The sequence below is a fragment of the Mustela nivalis genome (assembly GCF_964662115.1).
Source record: "Mustela nivalis genome assembly, chromosome: 13".
Lineage (NCBI taxonomy): Eukaryota > Metazoa > Chordata > Mammalia > Carnivora > Mustelidae > Mustela > Mustela nivalis.
The window spans coordinates 80520331-80546383 of NC_139032.1; the positions used below are offsets into that span (position 1 = coordinate 80520331).

The 26053-nt window shown below is 53.4% G+C and overlaps 1 protein-coding gene across 10 annotated transcripts in view; it reads left to right on the forward strand.

The window, feature by feature from the left end:
- DAB2IP (DAB2 interacting protein) overlaps positions 1-26053 on the forward strand; it is a 185530-nt gene that overhangs the window by 50919 nt on the left and 108558 nt on the right. For 2 of the 10 annotated variants that reach the window (XM_082695333.1, XM_082695334.1), the window contains exon 1: positions 10406-10933. The exons of 3 other annotated variants lie outside the window; for them this stretch is intronic. In XM_082695333.1, coding sequence (XP_082551459.1) covers positions 10810-10933 — 124 coding nt within the window. In that variant the 5' untranslated portion in view covers positions 10406-10809. Of the gene's footprint in view, positions 1-10198; positions 10934-26053 lie in introns of those variants that run through there. 5 more of the 10 variants (XM_082695323.1, XM_082695328.1, XM_082695331.1 and 2 more) reach the window with 4 other exon arrangements.

Sequence of the window (26053 nt, forward strand, 5' to 3'; positions counted from 1 at the left end):
GCTGGACAGACTCGAGTTATTCTTTGGAGCTGGTGGTAGCCTGCTTCACAGAGGGGCTCCGGGACTCGGAAGCCTGCCCTGTGTCCTCCGGGTGGGAACAATGGGCGCAAAGGCACAAGGAGAGAACTGGGGGCTGGAGGACTGGGGACCAGCGTGGCTGAGGAACGGGGAGGTGTAGGCGGTGGTGAGAGGTGAGGTCGGGGACTGGGGCAACACCCAGGGACCGCCCCCTGGGCTGGGAGTAGGAACCAAGGACCCCAGCTCATTGCCATAGCACACTTTTTTTTTTTTACAAAGAAAAGGGCCCAAGGACAGGAAAGGGGAGATCTTTTGTGACAGAAAGGGATCCTTTGTAGGAGCCAGGCTACGTGAGGTCAAGTCCTGGGTCTGCCACAGTCACCTTTTTGTCCTTGTATGACGGGAGAATAATACTGTCTACCTCTTAGGGGACTTATAAGGGCTCAATGACAATTCTGCCTGGCAGAGAGGAAGCTCTGTGTTGGGGTTAGTAAATGGGTCCTGTGTGACCTTGGGCAAGGTCCCCTCTCTGAGCCTTAGTTTCTCTTGGCCGGTCTCTGCAAACACGTCATGTGAAAGCTCTCTCTCATCTCTGTCCTGCTGTTAAGTGTCCAGCTCCTGAGGGTGACCCAAGTGTGGCACCAAGCTGCCAGTGTCACCTCTGATGGGATTGTGTCCCTCCCAGTCCTGTAAAGGGACACTGGGTCTCCTGGAGCAGTAAGGGGATATTTGAATCAGCCCAGGACCTGGTACAGTCTCAGGGCACACAGACTAGGACAAAGAGGGCCAGTCAGGGCTCCTGTTGACCTGAACTGACCTGCTTGGCCCCAGAATCTAGATTGTCTTTGGAGAGCTGGAGAGCGCAGTGGAAGCTGGGGGCTTCTCCAAGGGATGAGGACTGTGGGCAAACTTTATTGTTCTCCATTCTGAGCCTCAGTTTCCCCATCTGTACTGTAAGGCTTGGACTCCCTGCCTGGCTGCCACACGTGGTGGAGGGCTGAAAAAGGGACAGGAGACTGGTGGCAGTTTGGAAAGGGGTTATGACACTGTTGGGGGCTGGAGTCCCAGAATCCATACAGAGCTGAGAGAGGGAGAGCAGAAGGGGGTGTGTGGCCAGGGTGAGCTCACTCCCGGCTGGTTAAGAATGCAGACTCCTGGGCTCTTCACAGCTGGCTAAACCAAAAGCTCCCCAGTGGGCCTGGGCATCTGCATTTTAACCTGCTCTCCACGGGACTGAAGCACCTGAGAACTGAAGTTCCGAGCCATCCCCTTTGCTCCAGTGGGCATAGGGGCCCAGCGGGGTTGGGGGTGAGGGCCAGTCCACGTCACCCAGCAGACTGGAACCCTGTGCCATGCCAGCCTGGGGATCTCAAGGGACACAGCTCTCCCTGTGGTGGCACCAGCGCTGAGGACTTAGTCCTAGAGCTCTTCAGTCCAGCAGGGGGCAGCACCGTGGGCTTTTCCAGAGGGCCGGCAGGGCCTGGACAGAACCCACTGGGGCTGGGGGAGACCTGGGCCTCCGTGGGAAGCTGGGTCTGTGTGTGCCTGGGAGCCTGTGCAAGGGGGCTGGGGGGAGAGAGAGACAACAGGAGGACGTAAGAAACACAAGGGCTGAGAAAGCAGGTCTAGAAAATTCTAAAGCCCTCTTGCAGGTTCCTGAGGCAGAGGCTACAGGGAAGAGGATAGGGGCTGTGGGTCAGACAGGCTACAGAGGGGCCCTTGTACCCCAGGTCACCTCCACACTGTCTCAGTCTGCCTCCTCCCAGCGTCCTCTGGTCTTCTGGGCTTTCTAATAAAGGTCAGCCAGATGTCGGCCCCCCAACCTAGGGGAGCTAGGCATTTTAGCCAGGAGGCCTTTGGGGGGTGGGGCTGAAGCTCCTATTGGCTCCTCCTCACTGTGCCTGGAAGAGCTTCCTCTGTTCCTGGGAACTGAGGGAGGACCCTGGGCAAGTCCCAAGCCCTCTGAGCCCTGGGTCAAGGGTGGGCTGACCACTAGATCCCTGAAGGCCTTCTGCAATTCCTGCTTGTGGCAAGGCGCTGTCACTTGTAGATTTTCTGAGGAGGGGGCTGGCTGATGGGGTGGGATGGGGAGAGTCATTTGGTAGTGAGCTTCCCATCATCAAATATGACAAATAGTTGTCATATTTGATGACGTGTCATGTCAAATCATCAGATACGACAAATTAGACTGGGTGAATTTTGCTTCCTTTTAGGCCTTTGCCTGTGGTCCTGGGCTATCCCCCTTTCACACACCATCTGTCTGTCTATGTTAATCATTAATCAGGAGGAGAGCCCCACCTGTGAGAGGGGCAAGTCCCTGCCAAGGGGACTGCTGATTTCCAGGATGACCCTGAACTTGTTTTCCTTGGCCCCAAACTTTTAGCTACTTCCTGTTTGAGCAGGCACAGAAATTCTAGGGCCCCAGCCCTTCCTCCTCCTCTTGGTGGAATTTCCAGACAAAATGCTGTTCCCAGGATGGGGGCAGGGCCGGCATTGTTCTTGCTCTCCAGAGCCGAGGGGTGACAGGTTACACAAGCCACACTTAATTTTCACCTACATGGTCCTGAGACACCAGCTTTGGGCTGGGTGGGATCCCCAGGGAAGGCCGGTAAGTGTGAGAACCATGGTTCTGGCCCAGCCTACCCCTCCTCGAACACCTGCTGTGGGTCCCACTTATGTTCTGGACTGGGCACGAAGCTCTGCATGTAAGTGCCCAAGGGATCCCGCAGGCCAAGCCCATTATACAGGAGGAGAAAAAGGGTCGGGGCTGCAGATGCATGGGGATTTGCTCAGAGGCAGAGCAAAGACACGTACTCATCTGTCCCTTTCTTCTGGGCCAGCTCCAGGATTGTCCCGATCAGTTCCAGGCTGCTGCCTGAAAGTAAACTTTGCAGCCTGCTGTCTGCATGTCCGTGGAGGGGAGCCAGGCCCAGAGAGGGGAAGTGACTTACCCCTTGTCCCACAGCTGCCCTTCTTGAGAAAAGAATGGGGCCTTTGATCCCAGCTCCCTCTGTTCCCTTATTCACCAAGTGGTGACCGAGGGCTTGGGGGACATGGCTGTGACAGGACTGGCAAGGCCCCTTCCCTCATTACAGTTTAGGGGAAGACAATTAATGAACAACCAAATACACAGATAAGATAGTTTTAGGAAGCAGGAAGTTGAAGAAAGTAAAACAGGCAATGGGCCAGTGTGTGGGGATTGGGGCAGAGGCACGGAGATCAGGTGGCCAGGGAAGGCCTCTGATGGTGTGAATTTGAGCTGAGGCTGACAGACAGGAAGGAGTTGGCCATCTGAAGGTCTGGGGTTTGTGGATGAGGAAGAAGAGCCCATGCAAAGGTCCTGAGGCGGGACTGTGTTTGGCATGCTCAGGGATCAGAAAGTCTACAACCATTTTAGCTAGTGGCTCCTCAAGAAAGCTGCTAGAAACCTGGAAGAATATGCATTCTTTGGCCCTCCGTACCAAAATTTGGATTCAGTGATGTTGGAGGGGTGCCCTAGAATCTGTTTCTGAATGTTTCAGTGTAGTTTGTGGGCACCTGCAGGCCCTGCCCTCCACCTGCAGGCCTGCCTTCTAAAGCCAGGCCATCCCTTATAGTTGCAGAGTGGGGATCAGAGAGGTCTATGACTTATCAAAGTCAGACAACCACATAGCTATAGAGCTAGTCCTAGAGCCTGATCCTCTGCCTCCCTGCTTAGGGTTCTTCATTTACCACTTCATTTCTCCCCTTATGGAGGGGCTGCTTAGGCCTCACTGCCGCTTGGGTCTACACCCCATACAGCCTGCCCCTGAGACACCCCCTCATCCTCTGTTCCAGCCTCTCATTGCCCCCAGCATATGCCTTGCTAGTTTCTACCACAGGACCTTTGCTCATGCTGTCTCCCCCTCCAAGAATATAGTCCTCTGCTCTCTACCTAGGCAGTCCCTACTCAGCCTTCTGGCTCAATGTCAGACTCTTCTTCTAGGACTTCTCCCTCCTCTGAAATCTTTAGTGCTAACTCCAGATCAGATGGGGTCAGCCACTTTTCTTGAATGCTGCTACCATCTCTCCTAGTCAGTCTTCCTGGGAGCCCACTCTGGGTTGGTAACTCTGCTGACAAGCTCTGGCTAACCTGCTCTCGAGGAGCCCAGAGGAGTGAGAGAAGAAATAGCCCAGAGGAGCAGACGTTCATCAGTGGGATTTTGATTCCCTGTGTTATTTGACCTTCTACAACCTCACAAAGTGTAAGTATCATAAAACCCATTCTGTAGTTGAGGAACTGAAGGCACTAATCTGGGGTCACACGGCCAAGAAGGGCTGGTTCCTCACCCCAAATCCCACACTCTTGCAGCACCCCGCTTAGATGGGAGCTTCCTCGGAGCTGGCTCCCGGGCCAGTTCATCTGTCCTCCGCAGTGGGATCTGCAAGGATTGAGCGAGGCCCCTCCCGATGGGAGCCCAGGCCAGTGCCAGCCATGAAGTGGTTCACAGATGACCAGGCAGGCCTGCCTGGGAAGGGAGGGGGCTTTCTGACCTCACACTGGGACCATATGCCACCCCCTCTGGTCACCCAGTGGGTGTGGAGCTGTCTGGGCCCATCAACTGGAAGGGGAGGAAGAAGCTCCGAGACCTGGAGCCTCAGCCCCAGGCCTGGGCCTGGAGAAGGAGGGGCTGGGGGCCCACCTGGAGCTTGGCAGCATTTCTGGGTCAGGGCAGGGAGAGGAAGTACAGGGAGAGAGTTGCTTCAGGCCTGGCCATCTGGGTTGAAATGCTGGCTGCTAGGGTGGGGGTGAGGAAGGAGGGCTGGGGCTGGGGCCTGGAGAGTGGATCCCAGCCTCCCCCAGCCCTGGAATTGGAGCCCTGAGCTCTGGGGGCAGTTGGTCTGGAGCGGAAGCCCAGGGCTCCTATGGGCGGAAACCAGCAGGCATTCTGGGGGTGGGGGGGCAGCCCAAGGAGTAAGAGTGGAAAGAGGGGGGGTCTTGGCAGTTCTGTTTAAGTGCCAAGGGGGCCTTGCCCCATGTGTGACATTGGGCGCGTCACAACCTATCTCGGCCACCCTTTCCCATCGGCAGGGAGTGACTCTACCCCACCTTGACTGCTCTGTGCTGGGGGGTGAGGGGCAATCAGACCCCTATGTTTGGGGAGTTGATGCCAGATCTGGGCATGCCATGAATTAGGCAGCGTCCCCGGGGCAAGTGGTTGTTCCGTGAGGCCTCGGCTTTTCCGGCTCCATCACTCTGCTCTGCAGGTCCTTCTGACTCTGACATTCCAGGATTTTATGACAGGTTGTTGACATGTACAAAGGAACTACATCTTCTCTGGGCTTCCGGAGGGCAGGAAGGAACACATAGGTGCTGGATTGAGACTGGGGGAAATTTCTAGATCCTGATGGAATCCTATGGAGGTGGGCTGGGAGGAGATGGAGATGTCTCATCTCTATACCGCACTTGGGAATCTGAGACCAGAGATGTCAAGAGCCTTCCTTTAAGTCACACAGCACCCAAAGAAACACAGTGACCCTGGGGTGCCTGGGTGGCTCAGTGGGTTAAAGCCTCTGCCTTTGGCTCAGGTCATGATCCCAGGGTCCTGGGATCAAGCCCCGCATTGGTCTCTCTGCTCGGCGGGGAGCCTGCCTTCCTCTCTCTCTCTGCCTCCTTTTCTGCCTACTTGTGACCTCTGTCTGTCAAATAAATAAATAAAATCTTAAAAAAACAACAACAAAGCAAAACACAGTGACCCGGACAACTGGCCTTCTGCTCCTGTTAGGGCCCTGTTGTCTCCCAAGGCTCACCCTCAGCCCAGCTTTGGGTGATTTCATTTAGAAGATACAGTCCCCAAGGGCTGTGTGTGTTCAAATATTCATACTTGATCAGGACCCCAGTTCCACCTGTATTGAGAGGGGCAGAGTCCTTCAAGTCTGGGGCCGGCTTGGCATGGCCCTGATGGGCCCATTTTCTGGGAAGGATGTTAATAAATTTGCTGGTGGCTTTGGGGAGGAAGTCTGGGGGGAAGTGGAGGTGGTGGACAGCTGGCTGGGCCTGAGTGTGACCTCGCAGGGCCCGTTTGCACTTTCCACTGAGTGGGGAGAGTCCCCGCTCCCCCACATCCTCATGAAGGTCCTGCTCCTGGTTCAGCCTTGCTCCTGGACGCATACTAGACACTGCCGGCCAGACAGGCCACCTCTCCAGACCAAGGCCAATGACCCTGACCACCAGCGCCCCCCACGGCACCCCCATCCACACCCCTGCTCAGAGCTTCAGTCACTCATGGGTCGAGGCTGGCCCGGGAGGCGGATGTGTGCTGGGCTGCCCGGTTAGGGACTTCCCCTGGTGACTGCTGCCTACCCTCGTCCCGACAGGAAACCCGACAGGTCTGAGCCCTCCGACACCCATTGTGTGGGGCCTGGCGTGGGCTCCAATGTTTCCCCTGTCAAGACTCCTAACCCTCTTCACCTCCTCCTGTTCCTTGTCAAAGCTGGCTTCTATGGAATGTTCCAGACTGTTGCTCCTCCTCCTCTCTACATTAAAGTCCTGCTCAGCCTTAAGAGCTTGCCTGGGTTCAAATCTCGACTCCTGGTGCCAGCTGTGTAACATTAGAGAACTTCGCTCTCTGTGCCACCAACATTTTCTGTAAGATGAAGAAGGTAACCACTGGCCTCTTAAGCTTGTTGTGAGATTTAATGAGATCTTGTGTGTTGAATGTCCCCAGACAGGGTCTGGTGCACAGCAAATGCTGAATACAGCTTCTCAGTATTAGATCCAACTTCATCTTCAGACAGACCGCTCCAGGCCAAACTTCTAGCCCTGCTCCGTGGAAAGTCCTAGACTTCTGGGGTCCCCTCTGGGCATGAACCCCCTCTTGTCCCCAGATGGAATCGAGCGTTAGGAGACCGGTTCTGGTTGCTCTTGTTTCCTCCTGCGCCAGATGGCCCCTCAATAAAGGCCAAGCCCTTCCACCTCGGGCTCCCCTCTGTCCTAACACTGCAAGAAGCAGTGTCCTTTATGGGCAATTGAAGGCTTTTCAGAGGTAATTCTGACAATACGCATTTTTGTTCCTCCCTCACTGACTTTTAAACCTAACACCCCAGTAGGATGGGAGACTGCACTGGGCTGGCCCCCTTGCTCTGCATCTGGTGCCTGAGGGACCCCCTGAGCGACCCCCACCACCCCTGGCCTGGGGTTTACCTGGATTTACAGCCCAGCTCTTAGGCCTCCCACCCCCTCTGCCCAGCAGGGTGTAATTCTTCTCGGGACACCCAGTCAGGGATGGTTCTCTGCCCTGAGGCAGATTCTCTGGGTCCTTCTCTCCTTGATCTTCTTCCTTGTCCTCATTATACAACCCAACTGGTGGGATGGGGTGGTGGGGGGGAGGGTCTCTCTATGGGACTCAGACTGCTTTAATGAGATGATGTTTGAGCTGGGTCCTGAGGGGTAAGGACGAGTTCACCAGGTGCAGAAGGAAGATCCTCTGACCAATGGGGCCAAGGCAGGGAGGAAATGAGCAGGGAGACTTTGATAGATAAGGGGCTGGAGTGGGCAGGGGTGCAAGGGGAGGTGGCCAGTTTGTGACAAACCTGGGTCCTTTTCAGTACTCTGTGCATTCACTTTTGGAGGCTGTTGAGGGCAGGTGAAGGGGGTGAGGGGGATCAGATCTGATTTAGCGGGTCCCTGTCCCCCTGCCTGCACTTACTAATCATGAAGTTTCCCAGGCCTCATCTGGAAGCATGGAATCAGGTGTTTTGGGGGAACCCAGAAATATACGTGTTTAATGTACTGGGGTGATTTGGAGGCTCAGGGGTGTGGAGGCTGCAGTCTTGACCCTGACCCAAAGCAGCAGGCTGAGGAGGTGGGAGCTGGGCCTATCCAGGAGCCCCTCTGGGGTTCAAAGAGCAGTGGAGAACAGACCCCTGACAGGCTGCCAGTCCTGTGGGGCTCCAGCTCACAGACCAGCAGGGCCTGGGAAGCCCCTGTTGGCCGGGGCAATCACAGACGGCTTCCCCTTGGAGGGGGACTATTGCAGGAAATGGTGGTGGGGAGGGTGTTTTCAAATGCCCCTCTTCTCATCTAGGTGGCTTCCAGAAAGAGGACCGCTCCTGTTTACAGGGAGGAGGCCACAGGGGCAGTGAAAGGGGGTGGGTGGCTTGCTCCAAAGCGGGATTGATTCCAGATGCTCTGCTGGGGTGTGCAGGGAGCAGCCTTTGTCTGCGGGCCGGCCGCCCTGGGGGGCCTGCGACAACAGGAGGGACAGGGAGCCCAGGCCTCCTGCCTCCTCTGTACCCCAGCTGGCTCCTACTCCAGACCCTCCAGAGGCCTGGGGAGGTGTTCAGCTGGGCCGGTGGGCAATGTCCGCCCCATCCCAAGGCCAGGAATGCGGAAGCTTCTTCCTCTTTAATAGCTGACCCTCCTCCTTGCATTAGGTAGATAGGCTGGGGGTCCACCGCTTCTCCTCGCAGGTGGGGAAACTGAGGCACAGAGAACTTGAGAGACTCAAGCATAAGCAGAGAGACTCTGCCAGGTCTTGGAGCCCAACTGTGTTTACTGGCGAGGCCCTGAACTCCTGGCTGCTCCCCCCACCCTTCCTCTACACACATACAAACGAAATCTACTGGTTGGGGATGCCAGGCCAAGACCACTTGTCTTAGCCACTGACAGTCTTTTGGCAGGGAATGTCTCATCCCCTCAAGGGGAGGCCAGACTCTGGATGATCAGGGCATTCCTGCTTTGGGAAGGAAACTAGGCCTGATGAACTCCAGGCTCTTGTACAGGACCGATGCCCCGACCCTGAGCTGGACTTCTGGGAGGCTTCTACCCACCGAAACTGATGGGCCTGGCTGGAGAGGTCATTCTTTCCGGAAGTGCCAAAGGGGGGGTAGGTGACTGCAGGAGCCCCACCTGAGTGGGGAGATCAGGGGAAGGTGCCTACAGCTTTTCTCTGGGGCCTCTGCTCTGGCAAGGGAGGCTCCTGGGCAGCGTCTGCCATGGGGGAATGAGCTAGAGCAATACTTAACTCAAAGGAGGTCAGTGGTGTCCTTGCAGGCACCGTGGCTTTCCATCTGCAGCAGGGACAGGCGGACACTCCGAGAAGAGGGGCCAGCAGGGGGGTCTTTGGACAACCCAGATTGGGTTAATAGGAGCAGTACCCCTCCTGCCCCTCCCCCCTGGTCCTGGGAAGGCGCCTGGCTTCCAGCTGTGATCCAGACTCCTCCTGACCTGGGGGCCCTCCCCCCTGGGCTGAGGGAGCCAAGAAGGGGGGCTCTCTTTGTGAGGTGCAAAACCCGGCCTGGATTTCTGCCGAGATTGCCCCGCCCCCTCCAGGGCCACACCTTTCCAGCTGTTCTGGAGAACTTCCAGACTGTCTCCAGCGCCCACGGATGACCCTCCCTCAAGCACACCCCTAAGACTGTGTGTTGGGAGCCCCAGGCTAAGACCACTTGCCTCTACCGTTTTCTGTGTGACTGAGGCCAGTCAGTCCTCCCTGTCAGCGCCTCAGTTTCCCCTTCTATATTTGAGGGAATGAAGCTCAGGCAGGTGACTGCATAATTTAAAAGATAAATGCTGCTGCTGGGGCAAGTAGGAGGAGAGAGAGAGAGAGAGACCACGAAGGGCCAGGATGGTCAGGAAAGGCTATAGAATCTGGGCCTTAGAAGGATGGCCTTTGGCAGGGCAGCCCCTTCTGGAAGCAGCACAAAGAGGAGTGAGAAGGGGGGAACTAGTGTGTGAGGCTGGAGAATGGTTGGGGCCAGATGGTTGGAACCTTAAATACCAAGGAAGGTTGTTTGGACTTGGGGAGCCATGAAAAGTTCTTGAGCTGGGGAGTGACTTGGGGAAGTCTTTCAGCAGGAGGGCAGTAGAGGGAGTGGGCATCTCTCTCCTCCCGGGCCTCCCTTTTCCATCTCCCGGAGATTCTTCTGCAGGCTTGCCAGAGCTGCCCTGAACGCCCAGGGAGAGGAAGAGCCCATTGCGTCGGTGGTGGTGTATTTGGGGGGGGGGGTGTCCAGATTGCCGGGGACAAAATGTTCAGATTTGGCAAAACCTGCGAGATACACAGGTGTTCATTACCTCTCTCGCCTTTCTGTGCGCTTGGAGATACACGCTGCATTTGTAATTACATACAAAGAATATGTGTATCTAACGGAGCAATTTTTAAAATGCAAAGAACCGGCAACTTTTCTGCGCGAAAGGGAAGTCTTTTCAAGCCGGTTAGAGGGCTAGGGCCTGGAGCTCGCCAGGCGGTGTGTTTGCGGCTCCAGACTAAGTTCAGAGAGCTTGGGGCAGAAAGGCGCCCTGTGGTGTCAGCCTCATTCGGGCCCCTAAAAAGGTGACCGGATTCGTAGCGTGGTGCCCTCCTGGCTCCCTGGCGTGCGCCCTGTCCGGTGCCCGCGATCGCGCGCACGCGGGTGTGCACTGTTTACACCCGCGGGCGGGCTGGAGCGCCTCGTGCGCCCTGAGGTCGGGCCACGGCTCTCGGGCTCGAGGGGTGCAGATGGTGACCTTCCTGGGGACCTGCCTGGGGTCCCGGGGCACTCCGGGCCGCCTCGCCCCTCCGACTCCAGGCCGGGATTTCTCCCGCACTGACTTTCCGGGCCGGTGCCAGCCCGGCCTCCCGGTCCCAGGCCCCCGCGGCGGGGCCGGCTGCTCTGGGAGGGCGGGGGCGGGAGGAGGAGTTTGAGCGACTTTGTGGGGCAGCCTTGGCCTCGGCGGCGCCCGCACCAGCGCGCGGGAGAAGACAGGGACGCCCGCCGGGCGCTCCGGAGCGGGTGATGGGGCCCGTGTGAGCGCGCCCAGGCCCAGCCCGGTGCCCGGCGGGCGGCAGCATGTCCGCGGGCGGCAGCGCCAGGAAGAGCACCGGGAGGCCCTCCTACTACTACCGGCTGCTGCGGCGGCCCCGGCTGCAGCGACAGAGGAGCCGCTCCCGCAGCCGGAGCCGGCCCACCAGGGGTAGGCGCCACCCCGACCCCCGACCCCCGACCCCTGAGCTCCCCTTACCTCCACCTTGCCCTCTGATGCCAGGGAATGCTGAGGACCCTGGATCTTCCTTCAGTCTACTTAGCCGCCCCCCCCAGCCCCCGCAATCGCCCTTATCTGGCTGCCCCCTACTGGGTCTGCTTGATCCGCATCCCCCCAGCTTCTCCCTCCTCTGCCAGCGTCCTGGGGAATCCGAAGCTCTAGTCTCCCCTGGTACCTCCTCTGGTGCCTTGCGCAGGGAAAGGGGAGATTGCAGTTCGGGGTTCTCTTTATTCGTTTCTCAGATGCCTCTTCCTAGTCCCCCGTGCCTCAGTTTACTCCACAGCCTGGCAATGAAGTCATCAGGAGTGGATTTGGCCTTTCCTCACTTTGCCTTCAGGGCCCTAGGCTCTCCGCACAGGGTGGGGGGGGGCATCTCAGCGCCCCCACACACCTTTCCCCAGGGACTTAACAGGCTTCCCCACCTCTTGGGTGGAGGGACAGGTGGCTGGACTTCAGAGGGTCCTTCCCAGGAGTCCTTGGCTCCAAAGCAGCCAGGGCTTTTAGATCTGCCTGGGACCCCTCCTGGTGGATGGGCCCACTGCCTTTGAAAAGTTTCTCTTTCAAGGCGGCAGGCAGGACAGGGAGGAGGCGAAAGGGAAGCAGCCTTTTCTTTTTTCCAGTAACAAGATCCTTGGTTGGAAGGGCATGTGATCCAGGAGGCTGGCTTTTGGGTCTGGTGGAAGCAGGGCCTTCCTTCTGAGGTTGGGTGGGATGGAGTTTAGGGAGGGGCCTCCTGGAGGAAGGAGGCCAGAAGGGGTCCTGGGGAGGCCAGGGTCCCCCTGTCAAGGGGCTCAGGACCGCTGAAGCACCAATGGGCAGTGGGTGAGAGGGAGGAGGGTGCTCAGTAGCGCCCAGCGGGACCTGGGCCTCGTTGGTTCGCTTTGGGAAACGGGAAGCCTGGTCCAGCGCTGAGCTTGATTGGGCTGCGGTATGAACAGATCCGTGCCTGGAACTGGTAGACCTGAGGTCAGATCCCCACCCTCCCAGGTGCCGGTTGTGTGGCTCAGGCCCTGTGGTGCTGCCTCTGGACCTCAGTTTTATCAGCTTGCGGGTAAATCAGGCAGTAGGCGTTCATCTGCTTCTCCTCAGAACAGGGAAGATTTTTTCCCACAGTCAGGGCTGAATAACAATGTACAAGGCTTCCTCAGGAAGTAGTGAGTTCCTGAAGTAGTGAGTTCCCCATGCGTGGATGGGTTCAAGCTGAGACTGGAAGTGTGCACAGGTAGGGGGGGGTGCTGTGAGTTCAGTGCTCAAGAGTCTCTCAAGGCTTGGGGTCCACCTCCCCTTGCCTTTCTTGAAGTGGCTTCTGCCCCACCCCCAACCTCGTGCCCCATTCCAGGCTTAGCCTGAAAGACCAGAGATCTGGGTTTGAGCACAGAGACTTCGGGCAAGCCACTTGTCTTTTCTGAGCCTCAGTTTCTTGAGCTGTAAAGGGGGCTAGCAGGACGCGTAGGACTCAGTGAGGAAATGGGTTCCTGCTGGGAGAAATGGGAGTTGTACAAATGTCCACTAATGCTCAGGGCACCCTGATCGCTCCTGCCCTCCCCTCTCCTTGCAGATGCCCTGCATGACCTCCCCTGCACTTTGGTGCCCTTCTGCTCCTGACTGCAGAGGCCCCGAGAGAAACGGAAGTCCCCTTCCTGCTCTGCCAACTGGGCAGGCGACAGTGTGTCCAGCGGTCACCTGAGCCCCAGCTTCCAGGCCCCGCCTAGGCAGGAGCCCTTGCTTTGTGTCCCAGTCTTGAAGGAGCTCAAAGCCTGCAGGGAGTGGGGAGGAGCCTGTCACTGTCCAGAAGTTAGATCTGGGAAAGCAGGGAGCACTTCACCAAGTGTCACCAGGTGGCTGTGATTTCCCTCAGCACAGGGAGTGGTTGAGTCAGATGTGTGTCCAAGCCCCAGCTCTGCACAAAACTGTCCTTTGGCCTAGTCTGGTAGACGGGTATAGTGACACGTGCGGTGACGGCAGGTTCTTTTAAGGATGAGAGCAAGTGCTCAGAAAGCTAGAAGCTTCTGTTGTCTGGCACTTGGGCCACAGTTGGGCTGAGCTATAGGTATTCTTACTCTGGGTGGAGGAGTTGCCGGTGGAAAGACAGAAGGGAATTGTCTTGGACATTGTGGACAGAGTTCCTCCTGGGGTGGAGGAGGGGAAGGGTTTGGGAGGGGGGTAGTGGGGAGCAGTAGTTGGGGCTGGAGAAAGGGCCTTGAGTTTTGGGGAGTCGTGGCTGGGGATGAGAGCTGCCTGGCAGGGTGTATGGTGGAGGCTGGGGGCCCGTGGCACAGCTAGAGCAGCCACTGACCCCCCCCTCCCTGAAACCCCAGATCCCGGCCTCTGCCCCCAGGGCCACCCTCCTTCCTGAGGCCAGTGCCCCGACGCAGGTGGTAACTCATGTTGGGGGAAGCCACGCTGTGGCCTTGGGCGGGTCCCTGCTGACCTCAGGCCGCACAGTCTTCCCATCTGTGTGGGGGCTTGGTCCCATAGTGCTGATGTCAGATCCTGGAAGAGGGGGTGATATCCAGCACCCCAGCCGCAACCACTCACAGCCCTTGCTCCATACCCATTCTGTCCTCTGCCACTTGTGAGGAAGGACAGTGACTGAGAACTCGGGATCGGGGGTGGGGGGGGAGAGGGGTGTTTATTTAGAAACAGAAAAGTGCAGGGAAGAGGTGGCTGGAGGCAGGTTCGCAGCTGGCTGGGTCTTGAGGAGGATTGTGGCCAGGCTGCCACCTCTGAGGGAGCCCCCTGCCTGTTGCCCCCACTGCCCTGTGGAGTGGTGGTGGGGGGCGCTCTGTGGACTTGAGAGCAGGACTTGGTCCTTGCCTAGGGCTGCAAGTGACAGACAGTGTCCACAGTCCCCTCGCCCCCAGCTTTGAGGAAAGTGGGGGCACTAAGCAGGGCTCTTCCTTCTCAGGCCCCCCATCTCCCCATCTGAGAAATAGGCAGAGTGAGATCCGCCATTGACCATCACCAGAAGCATGGTGGAGACAGTGACCTTTAGATGGCAAGGGTCCGCTGGCCATTTCACATTGGGTTTTGTGATCCTAAGTCTGCTTGAAGGCTAGATATGGCTTATAGATATGAGGGGGGGGGGCTGTCCCCAGTAGAATGTCACCAGCCAAGGTTCCTTTCCTCCTTCCCCCACACCAGCTCAAGAAAAGTTTTGTTTGTCTGACCTATCTGTCCCCCAAGGGCTGCTGGGGGGAAATGCAAGTTTTCCCCTTGTTCCAGATAAAGTCTGGCCCATTTACCCAACTAGCAGACATGTCTTGAGCACCTATTGTGTGCTGGGCTCCAGCCAGGGCCGTGGGGGCCCATGGGGATGAATGGTACGTGTTCCCAGCCCTCCCCAAGCCCTCAGATGGTTGAGGAAGCTGACTTGTTGAGGTTCAGTTGAGGCACAGAGCCCTTTTCAGGGTACTGAGTGGTAGTTCTACTAGCTCAGCAATGAGCTGTTTGTGTGACTGGTTATATGACTCTAGGCACCTCCCAGGGCCTCAGTTTCCCCATCTGTCAAGCAGGGCTTATCATGCGCTGCTGCCTGACAGCTCAGGAGACCTGGAATGCCCATCCTCATACTCACTGGAGGCTCTGATTCTTTTCTTTCTGTTTGCACCCGAGTTTCTCCAGGGGCTAATCCTTACCTGCGCAACGCGGGGCCTTGGTGGATGTATTCTCCTGAGATGGCCGGTCCCTCCTCCACATCCATACATAGTCGCATTGCTTGGCCTGATATTTTGGTTGCTGTGTGATCCGTCTCCCCTCTCCCCAGGTTCCTTTCGTTTCAGGGTGTGCTGGAGTCTGTTTGAGAGTCCTCAGGAGGGGTTTCCCAGGAACACCCCAGCACACTTAGAGGAATGCAGGCAGGAGTGGTGGTGGTGCCCAGGAAGGCTGGGCCTGACCTCCTGAGGTGATGGTCCCCTCCGAGTGCTTAGAACATGGCAGCTGAGTGATTCAACCCCTGGGGTCCAGATGAGGAGCCTGAGGCACAGAGGGACCTTCATAGAACTAGATGTGGAACCTGGGGCTGCTGGCCCCCTGGAGAATGTGATGTGATATGGTTGGGGAGGGTGCTGGTTTGACACAGCTGCTTCCCAACTGGCATGATGGTTAGGGAAGAGCCTGTGTGCCCCATAGGGGAGGGCAAGGGCTGGGACCACTCCATACGGACCCTGATTTTACTGAGCCCTGCCGAGATGCCCTGTGGGCTGGCAAGACCCTGAGGATGGGGGCTGGTTGTGTCTTTTGTCCCCTCACACCCTCATCTTCAAATGTACCCCTAAGGGCCCAAGGCCCAACTCTCTGTCCCCAACTTGGATGCAACCTCTGAAATCATACATTTATCTTTTCCTGCCTCATCTCTTCATTTGTCCCTGCTGAGACACAATCCTTCCTTCGGGGTTTAACCCCAGCTTCTGCAGGCTCTCCTCATCCTTACATACCCCAGGAGCTGGGAGACTCAGTTCTTCTCATGGCATGTAAGGAAGTTAAAATGGCTTTTGTTTGTTGAGTGCTTTCTCAGAGACCAGCAGTGAGCTTAATTTTGTATTTGCCTTATCTCATTTAATGCTCATAGCAACCTTGTGAGATGGATACTGGTGTTATCCTGATTTTAAGGAGGAGGAAGCTGAAGCCCAGAGAGTGGGAGCCATATCCAGCATCACACATCTCAGAAATGCTGGAGTCCAGTTCTGCAAGACCCCGGATCCTGAGCTGATAAATGCACCACCTCACTATTCTGTGGGCAGGCAAATCTTTCTGTGATCAGGCCTTGGCTTTGATAAGGCCTCCTCCTCCTATCTGATTTGCGCAGTCAACGACTCCATCAAGTGTTCTTGGCCATCATCTCTCCAAATCCTGGCCATAATTGGGAAAGAGTCAGGGAAATGATTCTGTTGGCATCTGTGGGAGGTCAGTCTTCTCGGCTGGCTTGTCTGCCTGCCTGAGACCACTCAGGTGACCCCTTAGGTCTGGTTTTACCCCCACCCCCGCCCCTATATCCCATCATCATTTGCGTTCTGTCAACCATGTGCTTTCCCTGGGAAGGTCACAGTTCAAACAGCCTCAGCCCTTGTCTCTTCACCAAGTCTCTTTGTGCTAAGGGTTCAGTGTCCCCTGGAATGAGGTCCCTGAAGACAGGCAGACAGCTTGAGGCCCACTCCCCAGGGCTATCTAGGTCCCTGAGGGAGGCCAGAAGGTCCCCATTAATCTGCCAGAATGTCAGCCTCTTAGCCTTTGTGTTCCTGGCTTGTCCTTATCACCTTCAATAAAAAGGAAGATAATGGCTGAATATGTGCCAAGGCTGGGGGCCAAGAGCTTGTCCTGATCATGTCATATCTTATTTTGACCCTTCCGCCCTCCTAAGGTAATAGGGTCCTCATTATCACTTTTCTTTGCCGGCTTGGGAAACCGAGCTTCATGGTGGTAAGTGTGAGGCAAGGTCCGAACTGAGGCCACTAGGCTCTAAAGCCCATTTCCACTTAGAACCAGGCCTGGGAGCCAAGTGGCTCCCTCTTTTCTGTGGTCAATGGGTGGAGGACACAGGAATGCCCTCCTGAGCTCAGTGGGTCAGGTCTACCACTCAGTCTCCGCCCCGCTGCCATCTGTGCTTACCAAAACCTGCTGGGATGGGGGAGTAGAGCCTGCTTTGCTCAGCACGGTGGACCTCCAGCACGGTGGACCTCCAGCTAACTCTTCCCCTGGACAGCTGGGGAAACTGAGACCCTCAGAGCCAAGGCCTCTTGCTCAAGGCAATGTAAAGAAATTGACGAGAGATCCAGGTCCGGAATTCTGACTCTTTCATTCTATTTCCACATTGGTTTTTTTTTGTTGTGCAGGAAGGGAAACCGAGGCAGCTGGGCTCCTCCTTGGGTCTTTCTGGGGGAGAGAAGAGGGCGTGAGCTCTGGTGTCACCTGATGCCACCACACTCACATCCATACGTGTTTTGCTTAGAAATGACCTGAAGCCTTTCGACTGTTTTTAAAAGAAAAGCCACGGCTGTGATACTTCCCCTGCACCTTCCTCTCCAGGCCACTCAGTTTAAATGTCAGGAAAGGGAGAGTATTTCCTGGTCAGGAACATTCGGAGCTTGCCGGGAGGGAGGTGAAGTTTTGTTTTGCATTGAGTGGGAACTTGGACAGTCAGTCCCCAGCCCCGACAGCACCCCAGCCCCCTAGCCCCTCCCTCCACTACCTCCCTCCACCCCCCCTGCAAGGCTGTGTTTGACAGTTGCTGGGAGGAGGGATTTGAGACTGAGCAGGGAGCTGCCTCACCGAGTGGCAGGGTGGTTATCGGGTAGAGGGGCTGGGTGGCTATTTTTAGCCATCCCGATCCAACAGAGGCATCGCAGCGTTTGTTCAATATTTAATTATCCATCCGAAATTGGCCCACGTGGCCTTGAGTTTGGAAGCGGCTCTCTGTGCTGTGATTTCCTCTGACTGCATAAATAAGGCAGCGAGGGGAATCTCAATCGCCCTCCAAATAATGATAATGAAAAAAAAAAAATAGAATCCCCGGAGTCTCGGTACTCAGAAAAGACCGGCTCGGTTCCGCAGTCTAGACAGACCCACCTGTACGTTAGCAGGAAGGGCGGCCGAGGACTCCCATCACGCCCTTGGAAAGGCAGCCGTGCTTGGTCTGTGAATCCCAGACTCGGCAGCTGCCTGGGTTGTATTTGGGATGGGCTTTCCTCCCCGTTGCCGGGATCCTGTGTTGACTTTGACAGCTGCTGGGTGCCTGAGAGGTGGTTTGGGGATTTTTCTTTTAGAAGCCTTGTTAGCTTTTATTTCCCTCCTCTCTTCTCCCTGACAGACAGGAGAGCACTTTCGGGATCTGGGCCATGTTCTTTCTTTTTTCTTGGCCCTTAGAGGTGATGAGTTGACATGGCTATGAAATGAAAAAGGCAGAATGCACGGAGGATGGGGAGGAAAATGCGGGGCTGGGAGGCTCTGTGCCCTCCCCCTCAGCCCCTGGCGGATGCCGGCGCAGAGGGAAGAGGAAGGAGAGAGGCCAGAGGAGCTGGGCAGCCAACGATGCGTGCTCCTTGCTGTCCCTCTTGGAGGGGGAGGTTTGTAGAGATTGGAGACCAGTAAATTGGTCAGAGAGAGTCTAAGGAAAAAATGGTTTCCCATCCATTTATACTTCTGTTCTGGGGACTGGGTTTGGCTTAGGAGTGTGGCCAGGGCAGGAGTCCTGACCGCAGCATAAATGCTGTGTGATCTCAGACAAGTGACTAAACGGCTCTGGGCTCAGAAGCACTTCCAGCAAATAGGTGTGACGCAGCATAGAGTATTATTATAGGCCGGGTGAATTGTCATTATCTGTTCATCCAAAGCCTGAGGGGTTAATTACACCTTTATTAAGGCTGATCTAGAAATAAAATGTGATGCCTTTGGGGATTGGAACCATCTAGATGGTTCCTTGGCATCCTTTCCCCCAGAGGCTGCTCCAAGTGTCACTTGTACTTGTTCAGAGCAGCAGAGCTTTAATGAGCCACCTACTGTTTGCACACCCTGTGCCAGGGGCTGCTGTGGAAGATAGAGCCAGTCTCTAACCTCAGGGAGCTGAGCCTGGGGGAAGGTCTCCTGGAATCAGGTTAGCAGATGACATGACTGGAAGGTTGGTCAGGGCCTTGAACGGTGAGCCAAGAGGTTGGCACCCACCCTAGCAAGCCACAGGGAATCGAAGGAAAGGTTTTAAAAATAATGGTAATTATGCAAATGACTTCCGGCATGCCAGGGGCTCTGCTAAGTTCTTTCAGTGTACCCTTTTATTAAATCCTCATTCTCTCTGGTACCCTGATCTGCTTCATTTTACAGATGGGAAAACTGAGTCTGTGATAGGTTCAGTACCTGCTCTGCATGACCCAGCTGTGGAGGGGCAGAGATCAGGGTGTTTAACCCTCACGTTTCTTTCCAGAGCTGTGATTGGGAATATGCTTTTTAGCAGCCAGAAAGCTAGGTCGGTGTCGTACAGGGAGAGGGTCGGGGGAGAGTGGGTGTCCACGAACAGAGGTGACAGTGTTGGCTGGCCCGAAGGAGGAGGCCGTGGGTCTGAGCTGCGAGAGGGTGAGAAGGACCAGATCAGTTTGGGGGAGTGAGCCAGGAGGTTTCCCGAAGGACTCAGATGTGATACAGGGTTCAGAGGCCCAGTAAGGAGGTCATTCGTGCTTCCTGGAGAATTCAGAGGGAGGCCAGTCGGTGTGGGGTCTAGGGAAGCAGAGGGCAGGTTGAGAGGAGCTGACAAGCTTGGGGGAGATTGTACAGGGAATGCCATTCCCATCTGAGGAGTAGCGCTGGACAGACTGTCCACATTTGTTCTCTGACCGACAGCAAAATAAGAAAAGTAAGGTCAGTGCACTGAGTCGCCCATGACGTCCATTTCGATGTAATCCACCTTCGTAACGTTTCTTTAGTCTGAGATGGTGGTTTTTGGACTCTTCTGGGGATTAGAACATTCCTTTTATGAGATGCAAGGGGTGGTAATTGTTTTAACACTGTATTTGGCAAGACAGGAGGTCAGAGGTCCTAGTCACTGTGCCTGATTCCGTATTATGTTGTTTTTATGGATGAAAATTGAATGGGTTCCCGAAATTCCAAATTGATGGGAACCTGGCACTCAGGAGAGAGAGGTCCCGCAAGAAGGTGGTGGCATATGGCCTTTGGAAAGATCTAGGTGAGTGGGAGCCCTTGGAGTGGGTTGGGGAGCCAGCAGAGCAAGTAAGAAAATCACCTTTAATCTCAGCACCCAGTGATAAGTTCTGGGAGCATGTAGGGGTTACTTCCAGGTCTTTTCTTGTTCTTGAATTTTTTTTTTTTCTGTTCTTGAATTTTTAAAAAAGAATTCTAAAATGTTCAGAAGTATAGAAAGTGGGAAACAAAATCACAGACTCCCAGGCACTCACTTCTCAGATGTCACAAATGGTAACATGATCGTATTTGCTTCTCTTTCCTTCTCTTTTTTTTCTCTCTCTCTCTCTCTCTCTTTTTTTCCCCTAGAAATAAAATGATTCAGGTACAGCAGGGGCCAGGAAAGTACAGGCCGCAGGCCAAACCCAGCCTGCCCCCTGTTTGTGTACAGTCTGGGCGCGAGGAAGAGCTTTTTTTCCGTGGTGGACACAGAAATCAAAAGAGGAGTGATATTTTATAATGTGAACATTCTATGAAATTCACGTCTCTGTGTCCCTAAGTAAAGTTAACTGGAACACACAGCCATGCTTATTCATGTATACATTGTCTGTGGCCTTTTTCAGGCTCCTTTGAAAGAAGTTGAGTAGTCGAGAGAAGTCTTAAGTATTTGTTCACTGGCCCTTTTAGGGGAAAAGTTTGCTGAATGGCTAAAGGGACCTGTCCTGTCCCCAGGGAGAGCCGGCCTCCTGAAGGCTGAGTGTGTCCTGCCCACCTGTGCTTTTATGCTTTTCCTACATATGCACAGGCTTCAAAATGCATAATATGGCATTGTTTCAGACAAGGGATGGATGTGGAGAAACTGCACATGTGCCTGCACTGTGGGACTGCCCCCCGCCCCCCCGCACTCCAGCTGCACAGTAAAAATGGCCGTCCTCTGTGGGCCTTGGGGTGGGCCCTGCCGCCACGGAGCAAAGGGCCGCAGGGGGAAATGCGGGAATAGAAACACCCAAGTTCCTAGAATCCTCAGAGAGCAAAGGAGCAAAGAGACTTGGGGACAAGAGGGGACTTCAGGCCAGTTCATGAGTCCTTGGAGTGAGCAAGAAATCCAGAGTTTGGGGCACCTGGGTGGCTCAGTGGGTTAAAGCCTCTGCCTTCGGCTCAGGTTATGATCCCAGGGTCCTGGGATCGAGCCCCACATTGGGCTCTCTGCTTGGCAGGGAGCCTGCTTCCTCCTCTCTGCCTGCCTCTCTGCCTACTTGTGATCTCTGTCAAATAAATAAATAAATAATCTTAAAAAGAAAAAAAAAAAAATCCAGAGTTTTCTGGAAGCCTGGGAATTCCCTGAAAGTGAGGTGTACGGGGTGAGGGATAGGAAGCGTAAATTATCAAGGCATTTGTGGAGGGGCTCGAGGAGAGGGGCCTCAAGAAGAGCCGGTGACAGTGTCTACAGATGCTGGCAGGTTTGTAGGACTTCCTTTGGATGGCTGCTGAGGCCAGCTGGGGGCCAGGGGACAGACCCCCCGCACTCTGCTTTCTGAGAGGCCCCTCCTGGGCTCTAAGTGAGGGGAACGCACGTCCTTGGCTCTTCCTTCCAGCTCCTGAGTGCCAGCAGCCTGACCCCTCCATGGCCCCTCTGGAGAGTGTCTGTGCCCCCCCCCCCCCACCAAATGCTCTGGGTGGGTGGTGATGGGTGCCCTGGCGGTGCTCCTCTCCCAGCAGACCCACCCCCAGGAACAGTGGGTACCCTCCCCTGATTCTGAACCACGTCCTGAACTTAATGACCACTTGAACTCTGATCCCAATTCTATTTGACAGACAATGGGTTATCACAGTTCTAGGTCTCAGGACTCCCTCCCTTCCCCACACCCAGCATCATGGGAACAAAATGTGATACTAAGCGAGGCCTCCCTCATCTCTTTGTACCTTGTTGCTGGGGCTGTGAGGGGACCTGGAAATGGAGAGAGAGGCCAAGGGCAGGGAGGAAACTCAGCTTCCTGGTTGACTTGGACCCGTTGTCTTCTCCCTGCCCTGTGTGTGGAGGTTCCCACCATGGGGCAACCCTTAGGTTCACAGATGACGGGGCCCGAATCCTGCCTTCTGCTTTCCTAGGCGTGTAGTCAGGGTTCTGAACCTGTTTCTTCCTGTTAGAATTGTTTCCTACTCTGGGAAACAGCCTTAGGATAAAAATACAGATATATGGCACGGTCACCATCCTCAGATCTGTTTCTCTACATTTCCTGATGGTCCATTTTTTTATTACATACAGATAGCCAGTTCTAGTGCTATTTGTTAAAATAACTATCTTTTGCACCATCAATTTACTTTTGCACTTTTTTTCCCCCAAATCAATTGACCATCTATGTGGGGTACTGTTTCTGCATGCTCTTCTGTTCATTGATCTATGTCCTAATGCTAGTACTATGCTGTCTTGATTACTTTAGCTCTATTTCAAGACTATAAACTTTGCCTTGAAACCAGGTAATGTAAGTCTCCCAACCTGTTTCTTCCTACTCGAGATCGTCTGGTTCTTTGGCGTCTTTTGCCTAGCCACCTAAATTTAAAATGGAGCTTGTCATTGTCTTCAGAAAGCCTGCTAGGATTGTGTTTGGGATCGCATTAAATTTGGAGTTGGGTTTGGGAGAAATCCATCTTAACAACACCGAGTCTTCCCAATCCTTGAACATGGTATATCTCTTCTTCATTTATTTAGATTTCTTTCTTTTCTTCTTCTTTTTTTTTTTTTTTTTACAAAGTCTCTCAGTGACATATTTTTAGCTATTAGTCTTGTACCTCCTTTATTAAAAGTAGTTTTGATGCTCTTTGTTAATTACCATGCAGGGTGGGACTATTATTACCCTACTTGCAAGCTAAGAGCCTAGCCTGGTAGTTTCATGGGTGCCGGCAGAAGATAGGTGACCCCAGGGTAAGAGACAAAGGATTATACACACATGAAGCTGGAGCTTCATGTCTACATTGGTCCCCTTTCCCCTCAAGTTCCTAGGGTAGTCACAGATGGTCTGTTCTAGAACATAAAATGATCACTCCCTTGTGTTTCCAAATTACAGCTTCATGTCCCTGACAGGATCTGATATATAATCTAGGGGGTCAGCTGTTCTGTAGGCTAAAAATTACACAAAGAACTGGAATTCAGTTTGCTTTAGCATTCAACCGTTAAGTTAGAAGCTGGGAGATCATTTAGAATTTGAATTCCAAGTTGTCAAGTACCGAAAGGTAAAGGGAGTTTTCAAGTTATATGTAAAAATCAATAGATACACACTTAAAGCTTTATGCCCCTTTTAATTTGCTGAGGGAAAAAAAAAAATGAAGGCTGTTATGTCATATAGCCTGGTACTAATTTAATAATACGGTTCTTAAATGTGTAGAACCTTAAATCCTGAGGTCAAATTTTTGGGAAAAAAGAAATAGCTTGTATTTTCTGAATGAAATAAAAAAATGGGATGAATCTAATAATACATCAGAATATTTAGGTTTGGATAATCACGGGTCTCTCTGAAGTGCTATCATTAGAACTTATATACCCTAGAGAAGTATGATTGATGTAAATAGTATCTGTACTGAGGATAAATACACAGAGTGCTGAGTACAAAAAGATGAAATGTTCTCCAGGCACAGATGTGAAAACATCTCTAAGTTATATTGCAAAATAACCAGCAAATGTATCCTATGCGCTTGTGGTTTTCAGGTCTGTGGCTATCACGTGTATCCTCTGATACCAGGTGCATTGTGGAGAGAGAAAGAGGCTTACGTTATACATGGTGATGAACACTGTCTTTCTAGAAGGAAGCTCGACTCCTTTTTTAAAGCAGTTGTAAGCGAGAGATGGGAGACCTTGCGCGTCCCCTGTCTACATCGGCGGATGGTCGGACGGCGCTGTCCCTCTATCTTTACTTTAATGTAATTAGAGTCTGTTGTGCTTTTATCAGGGGCTATATAGGTTTCCTGTTGCTACTGTAACAAATGACCATAAATTCGTTGTCTTAACACAACACAGATTTATTATTTTACAGTTCTGGAGGTCAAGAGTCTGAAACCTGTGTCCCTGGGCTAGAATCAAGGTGTCAGCAGGACACTATTCCTTGTGAAGGCTCCAGGGGAGGCTCAGTCTCCTGGACTTTCCTGGCTTCTAGAATTCTTTGACCCATGGCCCCCGGCCCCCTTGCTCCCTTCACCACAGCACCAGCTCTGCCTTCTCCAACCCTCCTGTCTCCTTCTTGGGATAACGTTGGGTCCATGAGGTCATCCAATGTAAACTTCCCATCTCAGGGCTCTTGATTTCATCTTGTCTGCAAAGTCCCTTTCACCACACAGATGACCTCTTCAGAGGTTCAAGGGATTGAGACCTGGACTCTTTGGGGCCTATTATTCTGCCTACCGCCGGTGGGTAAGGCTCAGTCACTTCTAAGGAGCACCTGTCCCCCTTCTCCCAAAGACAGATGACCAAGAACTGAACTGGAAAAAGTACCCAGTGGGAGGCAGGAGACCTACCAACTTATCAGTGCAATATTTTGGCAAACTCACTCTTTATTTAGCTCACGGTTATGAGCAGATAATAAGAGTACGGATGTGCTTCATTAACACACACAAAGATAGACACAGAGCCATCATAGTTGGACTGCTGCATCTGGAAAGTTCCAACAGTGTGAAGATTCCATGGCCCGTTGCCATGGTGATTTTACCTTTGGCTCATCCTGCTGTTTACCTGGCCACTCCCATGGTGGGGGTGGGCAGAGGGGATGGCGGGGACCAGTCTTTTGGCCCTCCAGGATGGGGGGCTATGTTCCCTCACCCACTGATTTGTTACTAGGTCCACTTTTTGAACTTTTCCTGATTCACTCTCTGTAGCCATCTGGTAATTTGGGCTGCCGTTTCTGATTTATTGGTTTCATTTTCTGACTTGTTTTTTTTTCCTCCTCCTCTCCTATGTGTTCAGGGGGCACAATTCATGCTGAATTCTCATACCACATATTTATATTGTAATTTTTCTGTTCGTTTTTGGTTGTCTCAATTATTCTTCATTCAGTAAACAGTGCGGTCATCTCTGTCCACCCCTAGCCCATCCCTTTCTTCAACGAGAACGTCTGATGATAAATGTTTCGAGAACTATTGATGATTTTTTTTCTATATGAGCTTGTACACACACACACACACACACACACACACACACACACACACACAGAAGGTAAAACAGTGTATCACATAGACAACAAATGTACTTCAGCCTAAGGCATCTAGGGTAAGCCTGTGTGGTGAGGGTTATATTTCTGGGCCTCTTACCTCTAGATTGCTAACTCCTCTATTAGGTAACACGGGATACCAATCCATTTCTGCAGTTAGTTTCTTGGGATGGAAAATCTCAATTATTTACACACAGGTATGATTCCATGTATTTGAAATAGGCTGTTTATTACTTTTCCATTTTGAAATCATCACGGATATATAAGCAGTTGCAAAAAGAGTACAGGGAGGTCTCCCTGCACCCTTCACCTGGTTCCCCTGATAGTTACGTTGCAATGTGACTATATTGTGGTACCCTCCAGCATCGATGCCTTCCAGCCATAAACCCATGGGGGAGCACGCCTCTAGTTAGACAGGGTGAATTTATTTTTTATTATGCCAGCGAGGGAGAACATACACCACCGGGAACCACAGGACATCTCAGTCTTTATGAATATGGTAGAAAAAAATACCTGCTATAGGATTTGGGCTTTGATGGGGGTGCTTTGGGGGGAAGCCTAAGGAAGTGAGGTTCACTCTAGCTGGGCTGCTGTGAGAATGTGGGGCGATTTTATGATGAGGGATCTCCACACGTGTCTTTAGGGAGAGGAGGCAAGCACGAAGATAAAGCTGTCATTGTAGGGAAGCAGCAGATGTCATTTTAGCCAACTCAGGAGGGTGTTTGGTATTTTGTGGGAGGCACAGTGACTTGACTTTGGCCACTTGCTTAGGCAAAATTATGATGTGGCCTTGTTTTGTCTCACTTTAACCCGGTAAACTTGTCTGAGGCTCGTACCCTAGAAGATTTTGTATGTCTAAAAGGAGAATAACATGGCACGTCTATGAATGCCGGGTTGGATTCTGGGTGCCAGGGGCTGCTGTCATCCACACTTTTCTCTCCTTTTCTGCAACCTGGTACCTGTGTATGTATGATTCCGTGCCTTTTTAAAAAAAATATTATATATTAGAGAGAGAGAGTGACAGCAAGAGAGGGAACACAAGCAGGAGGAGTGGGAGAGGGAGAAGCAGGCTTCCCGCTGAGCAGAGAGCCTGATATGGGGCTCCATCCCAGGACCCTAGGATCATGATTTGAGCTAAAGGCAGATGCTTAGTGACGGAGCCACCTAGGTGCCCCAGTTCTGTGCCATTTTATCACATGTGTACATTCACATAGCCACCATCACCATCAAGACA